This window comes from Fukomys damarensis, unplaced genomic scaffold (assembly GCF_012274545.1).
Source record: "Fukomys damarensis isolate Sample0158 unplaced genomic scaffold, DMR_v1.0_HiC HiC_scaffold_24, whole genome shotgun sequence".
NCBI classification, from domain to species: domain Eukaryota; kingdom Metazoa; phylum Chordata; class Mammalia; order Rodentia; family Bathyergidae; genus Fukomys; species Fukomys damarensis.
The window spans coordinates 69,448,527-69,460,637 of NW_022900936.1; the positions used below are offsets into that span (position 1 = coordinate 69,448,527).

Sequence of the window (12,111 nt, forward strand, 5' to 3'; positions counted from 1 at the left end):
CCAAGATGGAACATACAGATGGAACAATTAACAAGGTCTATTTCCGACAACCAGCCCAGACTTGGTGGAGGGCTGGGACAAGAGCAGTAGGTCAGAAAAGAGTTCCCAAAAGAACAAACAGTATCTCAGCTGGATGAGAGAATTTAACAGGCAAAAGGAGAATGGAGCATTACTAATGAGAGAAAAGTATGTACAAAGGTCTAGAAGCAAAGGAAAGCAGAATAAAACCCATTAGAAAACTTGTATGCACATGTGTGTGTGTGAGAGAGATGCGGATGGAGGACAGTGTTAGAGAGCTGTGGTGGTGAGAGATGGAGTGCTACAAAAGGCCTTGAAACCCAAGCAAAGGAGTTCACCTTTTACAAGGAGGGTGAGGGCAAGGTTAATAAGCACTGAAAGAGTTTAAGCAAGAGAATGAGGTGACCCCACATAAACTTTGAAATCCTGGATGCACTGTAACACAAAGACTGAAGGAAGAAAGACTAGAGACAACCAATGAAGAGGTTACCACACTTACCCAAGTAAGAGGTGACAGTGGCTTATACCAAGGTTAGAGCAGTGACAATGAAGAGAGATGAACAGATTGCACGATCTACATAAGATCAAGAAGTGAGGGACAGGGAGAGATGGAGACTGAACATTCATTATGTGCATTTATTTGTTTTACACTGTGTTGTTACACTTAATTTTTCAGTGAAATACTTGTTTATATGAATTTATTAATCATTCAGTTGAAAAAAAGAGTTGACAAGTGTCCACCCTGAGATGAAGTCTGTGAGGCTAGGCAAATCCCTTGGCTGGAAGGTCACTCTGCTGCCTTTCTCCTGGGTTTTTGGGTGGATCTCACGGCCTTCTGAAGAGTACTGTCATGGGTGGGCTTAGGGTGGGGTACAGAAAGGAAAGTTGGGCTGTGCGCAATGTAATCCTTTGTCTGTTCCTTTGTTTTCAACATCCAGGTGTCCCCCAGATTCTAGATGTAAAACCACTGGCATTAATCCTGATTATAATTATACAAATTTTGATAATTTTGGCTGGTCTCTTCTTGCCATGTTCCGGCTTATGACACAAGACTCCTGGGAGAAGCTTTATCGACAGGTCGTATATTCATGGTCTCTCTCTCTTCTTTGTCCTTTCTGCCTTCCTTCCCCTTGTTTATTAAGAACCATCTGCCTCTAACTTTTGTTATCAATTCTCCATTTTTAACAGCTATACTGTTAAATTCTGTTTTAGTGATTCTGTTAGAAATTTTGAGAAAATTATAAGCACGATATTTGGAAGACTGTGAGAAAACCATTCTATAAATATTACCCCTCTGAAGTTCAATCACTCTTGCCTTTTTTATTTTAAAAACACAAACACTATTGAGAAAATTAAGGCTCCCACATGCACTGATAGATGGCATCTGCCCACTGCAAGACAGGGCGCCAGGAGCTCCTGGGTGGCTGGGGAGCCATCCAGCAGCTAAGCTGCCCAGTGCTGGGCAAAGGCCAATCATCAGCAATGGTATCATCTTGCTGGACGTGATAGCCACTGCTCTGTGGAGGAGGCTTCAGATACAAGAATGTGCTCTGTCCTTCGCAGACCCTGCATACCGCTGGGCCTTACTCAGTCTTCTTCTTTGTGGTGGTCATCTTCCTGGGCTCCTTCTACTTGATTAACCTAACGCTGGCAGTTGTCACCATGGCTTATGAGGAGCAGAGCAGGAATGTAGCTGCAGAAACAGAGGCCAAGGAAAAGATGTTTCAGGAAGCCCAGAAACTGATAAAGGAAGAAAAGGAGGTAGGAACATGTAGAGATAGAATGTGGGTTCTGCCCAGGGGATCAGAGAGATGCTGGAGACAGTGTGACCTGCTGCTCAATGCTGCTTCCTAGGGTCTGGTCTCAGCAGTTTCTCTATTTGTGCTTTTCTGAAAATTTAAGCTGTTTGCAGACTGACTGTGCTGTGGTCTCTCTCAAAGTTGTCTACCTTTGACCAGGGAATATTATTAGTCTTGATGCTCTTTGCTTTCCTGAAGCCTGCATCTTCTAAACATGTCCCAAATTACTGACTGGAGGATTCAACTTATATATATGTAAATTGGGGCCCTGTTCCAGCTTTATCTAGCTATATGGAGATGATTTTGTTTGGGGCCCTTGCTTGGGAGTGGTTGAGGTTCTAGAATAACAGGAACATTATTTCTCCCTTCTGAAATTTTTTTTTATCATGTTCATTGAGTTCCAAGGCCACACTAGGCTAAGGGCTAAGGGTTAGTGATGCAGAGGAGTGACTTTGACTCTACCTTTGACAGTGGCACTCTCTGTGCAAGAGCTGGACCTGTTTCCCCAGAAGAATACCTCAGAGCTAGCTTGTTCTAATTGGATGATAAGCAAATTAAGTGGTGTGATGCCACTGTGAGAGCGCAGGGTGTGCTCACTAAGGTTGAGATTGTCTGTGGTGTTCTATGGAAAGGCATAATCTGTTCGTGAACTGCTGTTGTTCACTTTCTAAGGCTCTGGTTGCCATGGGAATGGACAGAAGTTCACTTAATTCTCTACAAACATCATCTTTTTCCCCCAAGAAGAGGAGGTTCTTTGGTAAAGGGAAAAGAAAATCTTTCTTTTTAAGAGAATCTAAGAAAGGCCGAGCTCAAGGATCAGATTCTGATGAAGATTCCTTAAAAAATGTAAGTACTGTTGAATGGACTAATGGTACCATAGTGCGGTCTGGGGTCGGGGGACAAGTCCTTGGACAATCTAACCAAAAGGGTTCACGTCCTCGTTTTCCATTCATCCATTTGCACACACACTCATGTGTCCATGTGTCTAGTCAATCATCCATTTTCATAAACATCTACTTAAGCAGGGTACAGTGTTTACTGTCTGCTCAACTCGGGAGTAGGCACTGGAGAAACATGGTTCCTACCCCACAGACTTTACAACTAATGATGAAGACACACAAAAGAGGAGGCAGCTATGAGTCAATGTGATGATCACTGGGAGAGCAGAGGAGAAGCATTAGGTCAGTGTGGGTTTCCACTGAAGCAAAGCCAGACATTAGGGTAAAGTGGATCATTCTGGAAGTCATCTCAGGAAGTGCTGAGCAGACAGGTACATGGGAGGGAAGGGGGCCAGTGAAGGTTCATTATCAAGCCAGTTACCAGTGATGGCAGTTGAAGCTTAATCCCTGGAGTGTGGGTTTTAGAGTTTATATGTACCAACTTTGATTGATCATTGGTTACAGATTGCTAGAGACTGGGAATTCATAATTTTCCTGCATTTCTGACTTGCTGTACAACAGGGAAGAGGGGATTTTGGTCACCAGAGAAAGCTCTGAAGGCAGGACCAAGATGGAACATACAGATGGAACAATTAACAAGGTCTATTTCCGACAACCAGCCCAGACTTGGTGGAGGGCTGGGACAAGAGCAGTAGGTCAGAAAAGAGTTCCCAAAAGAACAAACAGTATCTCAGCTGGATGAGAGAATTTAACAGGCAAAAGGAGAATGGAGCATTACTAATGAGAGAAAAGTATGTACAAAGGTCTAGAAGCAAAGGAAAGCAGAATAAAACCCATTAGAAAACTTGTATGCACATGTGTGTGTGTGAGAGAGATGCGGATGGAGGACAGTGTTAGAGAGCTGTGGTGGTGAGAGATGGAGTGCTACAAAAGGCCTTGAAACCCAAGCAAAGGAGTTCACCTTTTACAAGGAGGGTGAGGGCAAGGTTAATAAGCACTGAAAGAGTTTAAGCAAGAGAATGAGGTGACCCCACATAAACTTTGAAATCCTGGATGCACTGTAACACAAAGACTGAAGGAAGAAAGACTAGAGACAACCAATGAAGAGGTTACCACACTTACCCAAGTAAGAGGTGACAGTGGCTTATACCAAGGTTAGAGCAGTGACAATGAAGAGAGATGAACAGATTGCACGATCTACATAAGATAAAACTTGGAGTTGAGTAGAGGATAGACCTGGCTCAGGGAGATGACTTGATAGAAAATAATTTATTGAGACAGAGGCCAGGGATTTAGCTTAGTGTTTCTGCCATCTGCCTTGCAAGTGCAAGGATCCGAGTTTGATCCCTGTTACCAAAAAAAAAAAAAAAAAAAAAAAAAAAAAAAAAAAAAGAAAGAAAAATATATATAGAGAGAGAGACAAAAAAGGGCTTGTTTTAAGGGTAGCAAAGATGGCATGTTCAGCTTTTGATGTGCTAGTTTTGAGGTGCCTGTGGGATGTCCCAGCAGGGACACTGACACACAGAAACAAGACTCTGGAAGGTTCAGTAAACAAAGGTATTCTTATCATTAAGGTAGGGAATGTTAAGAGATAATTCAATTATGGAGACACAAGTCAGAAGAAAGGGAAATGTTAGAGATACAGGCTGGGGAAAGATAGCTGTCTGTGAGGCTCTGACTGGTCAGAACCTTGGGAAAATAGCCATTCTGGATACGGAGTTTCCTGAAGAGCTGATGGTTATATCTTTAGATTCTCAGTGATTTTTAGAATTATAGAAAATGAAGGTGTCAACAAGCCTTTGAGTATAGTCAGAGGGAGTGCTTGAGATTTAGTGTATAATTTGGTAATATTTAGTTGGACTAAATATTTTAGTTATTGTTCTGAAATCTATACAGGCAGCTCTTCAGCATACTTTCCTATATAGGGACCTAGCTTTATACTTTATTCCCCACTTCTGCTCTCTGCAAACTTTTTTTCCAAATTAGATTTATTATGGCTTTTATACCATGAGCCAATGCTCACTAGCTTTTTTGTTTGTTTGTTTGTTTTGGTTTTTTTGAGACAGGGTCTTACTATGTAGTTGAGACTGACCTGGAACTCACTATGTAGCCCAGGCTGGTTTTGAACTCATGGCAATCCTCCTGCCTCAGCCTCCCGAGTGCTGGGATTATAGGAGTGTGCCACCACACCCGGCTGCTCACTAGCTTTTGTAAAATTTTGTTTGCACTCTGTTGACAATGTATAAAGCACAGGAAAAGCACAATTTTTCTAGATAGGACTCTCGAAATGTGCATCTATAAGAAATGGCCAAATCACATTTCTCTGATCTACTAAATATGGAGTAAGAAAACTGAATATATGGCTTGTTGTGAAGGAAAACTTAGTTTATCTGCATAAAACACTGAGCACAGTTATTGCACATAGCATTGAGATAAAGTATTTGTAAAATTTGGGGAGAGGCAGCCCCTGCTTTACAAAGTCCATCGTGCCTTCTCTTGCAGCCACCTCTCCTAGAGCAAACCAAGCAATTGTCTCAGAATCTTCCAGTGGATGTTTCTGATGAGCATGGAGACCCCTTGCAAAGGCAGAGGGCACTGAGTGCTGTCAGCATCATCACTATCACCATGAAGGGTAAGTCCCTCCTCTGAGTCCAAGGGAAAGTGTAATATGTAGTAATGTTCTCCCATTCCCCATCCCAGTGTTCCAGAAATGCACTGCAAAGGAGGCTTTGTAGGAACCACCTCGCTGCTGTCGTTAAGAGTGACTACCTGTGCCTCTTTGGAGCACATGAGCAAAGTGCCAGAGGAAGTGGACCCTCCCTGAGCTGAGTGCCACTCTGAGCTGGCCCTTGGACAAGAATGGGAACTGGCTCACCATGGGGTGAGACTTCTGACCAAGAGCACCACCAGAGCCTCAGAAGCAGGTCAGGCAGTCAGTCACAGGAGGTCTGAGTGACAATGAGAGTCATCCAGAGAAGACTTTAGACTTTCCTAGGAAGTGGCAGTTGTTATTGAATTTAGAGTCATCAGTCTGGCACAGGCAACAGAAAACCTGTGTAGATAAGCTGCATCCTGTTTAACAGCTGGTAATACAGCCCCATCTAAGAATTGGTGTTCACATCCCTCCCCTGTTGTTCAAGTTCCGATGGGTCCCTTAGCATTTTTGAACCTATTGCATCACCCTGTTTGGCCTGCAGAAATGCATGAAATGGTGCTGGAGGAATCAGGGTGCAGCTGTTTGATGGGTAGAGTGTCTTTCAGTGCGTACAGATATCCTTGCCACACCATCTCTCCTTCTGCTAAGCACTGGTAGCTTTCCATTTTCCCGTTAGGTCCTCATCATGGTCTGTTTTGACAGGACATGGCTTGTGTCTGTGTCCCTTTCTCTCATGGGGCCACACCCAGTCACTGTTGACTTCTATATCCGTGTCTCTAAGAGTGCAGCCCAGTTCCTCAATGCGCAGTCAAGATGATGTACTTAACTACAAAAGCTGCTAATTGCATATGGGAAACTGTCTCTGCTGTACTGAGATTGGCAGGAAAACCCTTCTGGCTACACAAGTCGGTTTTACCGATCACCGATCACCGATCACGAGAGACCTGGGGGGAAGAAGAGGAAGAAACATACTCAGCCAGTGAGCAAACAGACAGATTCAGAGCTAATCCCTCAACTTCTCCTTCTCCTTCTCTAGAGCAAGAAAAGCTACAGCAGCCTTGTCTCCCATGTGGGGAAAAGTTGATATCCAAATACCTTGTGTGGAATTGTAGCCCCAAGTGGCTGTACATTAAGAAGGCCCTGCGAGTTGTGATGACGGACCCCTTTACTGAGTTGGCCATCACCATCTGCATTATAATCAATACCATCTTCTTGGCCATGGAGCATCATGGAATGGATATGAATTTTAAGATAATGTTGCAAACAGGGAATTGGGTAATTTTTATAAAATATAAAGCATATTCTAAACTTTGAATTATAAGTCTTTTGCATTCTAAACCTTTTTGTAAATGACCTAATCTAAACTGGGCCTTTGGTCTCTCTGTAAGTGGAATAGAGGTAAAAGATGATTTAGGATTTTATTTTAACCTTGTTCATGTCAGTCATTTTCTGTGGGCCCTGTGTTGGCTCCCTAGTACATTAAAGCGTCTTCTTAGTCATCCACCTATCAAGGTGCTTGAGTAGAAATCTGGAATGTTCAATTATTTGGGATGATGGAGAAAGTGTTAACTCAATTCAAAGACCCAGAGTAAAGACTGCCATGGTCCCCACTGATAGAGAAGATATTTGTCAGAAAACAGTGTGGCTGCCATTACTAGGTGTTCTCCTGGGAGGTGAGTCGGCCCCTAGTAGCTGTGGCAGGTCCACTTTCCTGGCGGGTGCTGTGTGGAACATTCAGGGTGAGGTGGGCCTGAGCTTGCAGACCCAGGCCTTTCCACACACTTCTCACTGGATGGACCTTGTTTCAGGTAAACTGAGAGAACTAAGTTAGGGAAGCAGACTTTTCAAGAATGGTTCACTTTAATTCATGGTTCCTATGGAAGAGATTTTTCTCGAGGGAAAATCGATCTCCCAAATATCAGGGGAAAAAAAAAGAAGCCACTGGATGCTTTACCTTAATTAATGAATGGGTTAACAGGCTAAAAATATCACCAGAATATTGAGGCTGTGCGGTTAGATGAACCCCTCTTGGACTCTTGTTGATGGAGGATATTTATCCTCAGTTTTTAGAGCTGGTACATACCTTCCACTGTGTCCCCATTTTGTAGGTTAGACGAGGAATCGCCTGATTCTTCCTATCATCCTTCTAACTGCCAAGAAGCCGGTTTTGTCTTACTTTCAACAGGTTGGGAAATAATACTCATTTTCTGGGCTGACATCTGTGAGCTTGGTACACACGAGCATCAAGCTGGGCCCTGTGGAGAGGGACCAGAGGAAGGGAAGGGTAGTGAGGTGTGTGTCACACAGAAAGTGTTTCTAGTGCAGGGACTTGAGGGTGTATTGTATCAACAGAGGAAAGGTCTTTTCATTTCTTTGTAGCCTCTAAAACTCCCTGGGAATGTTCTTAAATTTTTACACTCCTAAAAGATAGCTGCCTTTACTCATTTTTTTTTCTTTTTGTTCCAACTGTAGGTTTTTACTATCATTTTTATGGCAGAAATGTGCCTAAAAATCATTGCACTTGATCCCTACCACTACTTTCGCCATAGCTGGAACATTTTCGACAGCATCGTTGTTGTTGTGAGTCTTGCAGAAATCATAGCTGGGGACTACGTGTCCCTGCGTTCCTTCAGAGTGGTAAGGCTCTTTCTTATTTCGCTGCACAGCTCAGCGGCCCAATTTGAGAGTCATGAATTAGTTCAGGGACTATCTGGAGTAAATCTTCATTCATCTTAACTGCAGAACAAAATTCACACTCCTCTTCCCACTCAATCTCAGTGGCCCCGAGAGCCCCAGAAAGCCTTCTCCAAAATGAACCCCTATACCATGTTCCCACCAAGATGGACCATAGGCAACCATCTGCAAATCATGTCTCTCAGCATCAGGGCTCTGCTGCTTGCTTTATGTACAACCCTGAAATACTCCTTTCCCCCATGAAACTCTGAGGTAAGCGTCTCACATCTGGGCTCACAGGAGTGGAAGACTTAAACACCAGAGAGAAGGGTGCCCGCTGCCAGTGTGTGCCGTCCTATAACAAGATCCCTTCTCACTGCTGCTGCTATCATATTCCTGCTGTGTGGTCTGTGCCCTCACCCAGGAGTCTTGGAGGCATTCTGCCTACGATGAGCTGACCCAAGGACAGTCATTGTCTTCAAGGAGTTTTCAGTTCATTCCATGGGCTGAAATGACCATGAGACAGAGCCCAGGAGAATTATAAACAACAACAACCAAACTAGAGAACACAATCCAAGAGGGGTGTTGAGAAGCCTCCATGGTGGCTAGGTCTATTTTTTACAGCTATAATAGGGTACTAAAAACTGGTGAGGGCCTTCCTACTGCATCATAACTTGGTAAAAGGCAATACTGGAGAGAGAGAGAGAGAGAGACAGAGAGAGAGAGAGAGAGAGAGAGAGACAGAGAGAGAGAGACAGAGAGAGAGAGAGAGAGAAGAGAGAGAGAGACACAGGGCCAGATTTCATCCTTCTATCAGAAAACCACTTTCAGGATGGACTAACTCCATGATAATGACATCAATCCATTCATGAGGGCAGAGCATTCATTCAAAAGCTCATTATAGCCAGGGATTTAGCTCAGTGGCTCTGGTGCCTGCCTTGCAAGCACAAGGACCTGAGTTCAATTCCCGGTACCAAAAAAACAAAACAAAAAACAGACTAATACCAGAACCCCATTACCATTGGTAATGGTCCCACTTCTCAATAGCATCACAGTGGCAATTAAATTTATTTTTTATTAGTAAATGTTTGTAATACCTCATAATTACATTCATCTTAGAGAATTGGTACATGTACCTTTGATGTCTTGATCATTTTTACCCCCTCCTTCCCTGTCCTCCCTTCTCTAGGTCCCCTTCTATTTCCACACAGCCTACCTCCCTGTTTTCTACCAGGTTTTATTTTGCTCTTTAAATTATTTATATTTGAGGTCTCTCATGTAAGAGAAATCATGCAATATTGAACCTATGTCTACGTCTACTTTATTTCATTTAGCTTTATGGTCGAGATCCACCCATTTTCTTACAGATGACTCACATTTGTTCACCTTGTGGCTGAGTAATATTTATTGTTATATACACCACAATTTTCATTATCTATTCATCTCTTGATGGGCACATATAGTCTGCTTTCATAGTTTAGCTGTTGTGAATTATGCTGCTATAAACTTCAGTATGTATGTATTACTGCAATACGATGACTTTAATTCCTTGAAAAAGTGCCCAGAATAGGAATAGCTGAGTCAAATGGACTTTCTATTTTTAGTTTTTTCAAAAATCTTCATACTGATTTTCATAGCAGTTGTACTAGTGTACATTCTCACCAACAATATCGAAGGGTTGTTTTTCCTCCCTCACAGTCTTGCGGCATTTGTTGTTTTTTGATTTCTTGATGATGGCCATTCTTTCTGGAGTAAGATGAAATCTCAGCATTGTTTTGATTTGCATCTCTCTAATGGCTAAAGGTTCTGAATGTTTTTTTTTCATGTACTTATTGCCCATCTGTACTTCTTCTTTTAAGAACTGTCCGTTCATTTCAGTTGTCCATAGTTTGATAGGCTTTTTATTTTGCGGGGTCTAAGCTTCATAATTTAACATAAGCCTGACACTGAGCTGGGTCTGAGCAGGCCCCTGAAGCAGAATGAAGAACTTTACCCAGTCGTTTGTGGAATAAGTTTGTAGGCTTGCTGACTCCTGTTACGAAAAAAGAATGCCCAGTGCGTACATCAGTAAGAGGCGCAGGAAGGGTCTCTTAGGCAGAGATTTAGCACACACTCAGAGTGAAGTGGGAGTGCTCAAGGAAATGGAAACATGTATGCTTCTCTTGAAAAGGTGGAAAGCCCAGGAAGAGGTGCCCCCCGCCCCCCACAGGTACTGGCCCATTATACAGGTATGGGCAGGGTTTTCTTGGGGGGGGGATTTTTATAATTAAAACATTCTTTGGATTCTCTCAACCGTGCCCTTCCCCTGCCTCCTCCCAGTGTGGTAGGACACACTAGGAATTCTCTCTGCAAACATGAGGAGACTTCTTGTATTCCCTAGCTCTCTTAATCCCCGAACCCTCCGACTCCCTATCACTTCTATTGGAAAATATTAAAGGATTTGAGTCTTTTGACAGCTGAGAGCCTCCGAGTGGGAGAGAAGGGACAAGAAGGGGCTTGAGGCTGTTTTAGGGAAGAGAGGAGGGAAAACACCAGTGGGCTCCTTCTTAGTTTGAGCCCATAGACATCACCAGTTCCCAAGGATAATGTCGGTTATCCCTGGAATGACTGCTGGTATCTGCACAGTTTAGGTCGTCCTGGTCCCAGACACCCAGAAAGGGGAGCTGTGGCATCAGACCAAGGTTATGGCCTTTGGCTGAGAGAGGGAGGGAGGGAGAGAGATGGAGGGAGGGAGACAGAGAGACAGAGAGAGAGATGAAAAGAGCAGCTTGGAGAATCTGCTTTTATCTCAGGTGTTTAGGCCCTGAGCATGTGCGTGATTTAAGGGGCTCACTTCCTCAGGTGTCACCACCAAGGCCAGTCTTCTCCATGGTATCTCGGGACTGGGGTCCCCATGCGGGTTCCAGGAGAAACTTGAGATGCTGTGGGCCCATCCTCATGAGTGCCTCCCCGGTGAGCACATTTAGGTTCCATCTGACCCAGGAACAGGATGTGTCGACCCAAGCGAGACCTGGTGAGGCCACCAAACACCCTGAGGCTCCTTCTCAACACCACTTCCCATTTCCGGTTAGAGGGAGCAAGTGCCTCTTGTCTTTGATGCTTTCCTGTGTAAGCACTCATTTCCTAGGCACTTAGGAGTCTCTAACTGCTGGGAAGGGAAAACCTAAAGCTGCAGAAACCTGTAGACGTGGAGAGAGAAAAAGGACGGAAAAAAAGAGATAAACCATCTTTCAGAGGGTAGAGGTGGAGAGAAATGGGAAGGAAAATAAAAAGCCTTTTGAATGGACTTACCAAGTTTAGGTCCTGGTGTTGCTTTTTGCTGCAGTCTCTCCGAGAGATGATATCACTGGGCTGGGTCTGAGAAGGTCCTCCAAAGTGAAATAAAGAACTCAACCCACCTTGAGGTAGAATAATTTTGCAGAAGAATTTTCAGGCTGCATTAGTAGAGCAACTGGAAGGGTTTCTCAGGCAGGGATCTCAGAAACACTTACCAGCACAGTGCAGGTGCCAGAGAAAGGAAGCACATTATTTCCTGAACAGGGAACATTTATGCTTCCCTTGAAGGTGTGGAAAGCCCAGGAAAAGATGCCCCACCCCCAGAAGGGTACTGGCTCATTTTACAGGTACGGGCAGGGTTTTTTCCTTGTTGTTTTGATAAAATCAAAACATTCTTTGGACTCCTTTATCTTAGGATCAGGTTCCTACTCTTAACAGTCTTAATTGAACCAATTCATGGACTCTTGGTATCCCTGAGGGATTTTGTACGTGATGGGTCTGGTGTGGGAGGAGCTGAAACTTAACCAAATCAGTGCTGACGTGGATCACCTCGGGTAATTTTGGCTAAGTTCTGGAAGTTGCAGAGTTTTTTGTTTTGTTTTATTTTTGTTTTTGAGACAGGGTCTCACTGTGTAGTTCAGACTGACCTGGAAATCACTGTGTAGCCCAGGCTGTTCTCGAACTCACAATGATCCTCCCGCCTCAGCCTCCCAAGTGCTGGGATTACAGGTGTGCGCCACCACACCCGGCTTTTTTTTTTCTTTTTTAATGGCAAAAGGCACTCTTGAAT

At 43.8% G+C, this 12,111-nt stretch overlaps 1 protein-coding gene across 9 annotated transcripts in view; it reads left to right on the top strand.

The window, feature by feature from the left end:
• Window positions 1-12,111, top strand: part of Scn11a (sodium voltage-gated channel alpha subunit 11) — a 143,214-nt gene that overhangs the window by 44,540 nt on the left and 86,563 nt on the right. For all 9 annotated transcript variants that reach the window (XR_004518772.1, XM_033768041.1, XM_033768040.1 and 6 more), the window contains exons 12-14: window positions 5,219-5,348; window positions 6,409-6,647; window positions 7,845-8,009. Coding sequence is in view for 8 of the 9 variants with exons in the window: in XM_033768041.1 (XP_033623932.1) it covers window positions 5,219-5,348; window positions 6,409-6,647; window positions 7,845-8,009 (534 nt within the window). In the remaining variant the exon portion in view is untranslated. The remainder of the gene's footprint in view (window positions 1-5,218; window positions 5,349-6,408; window positions 6,648-7,844; window positions 8,010-12,111) is intronic.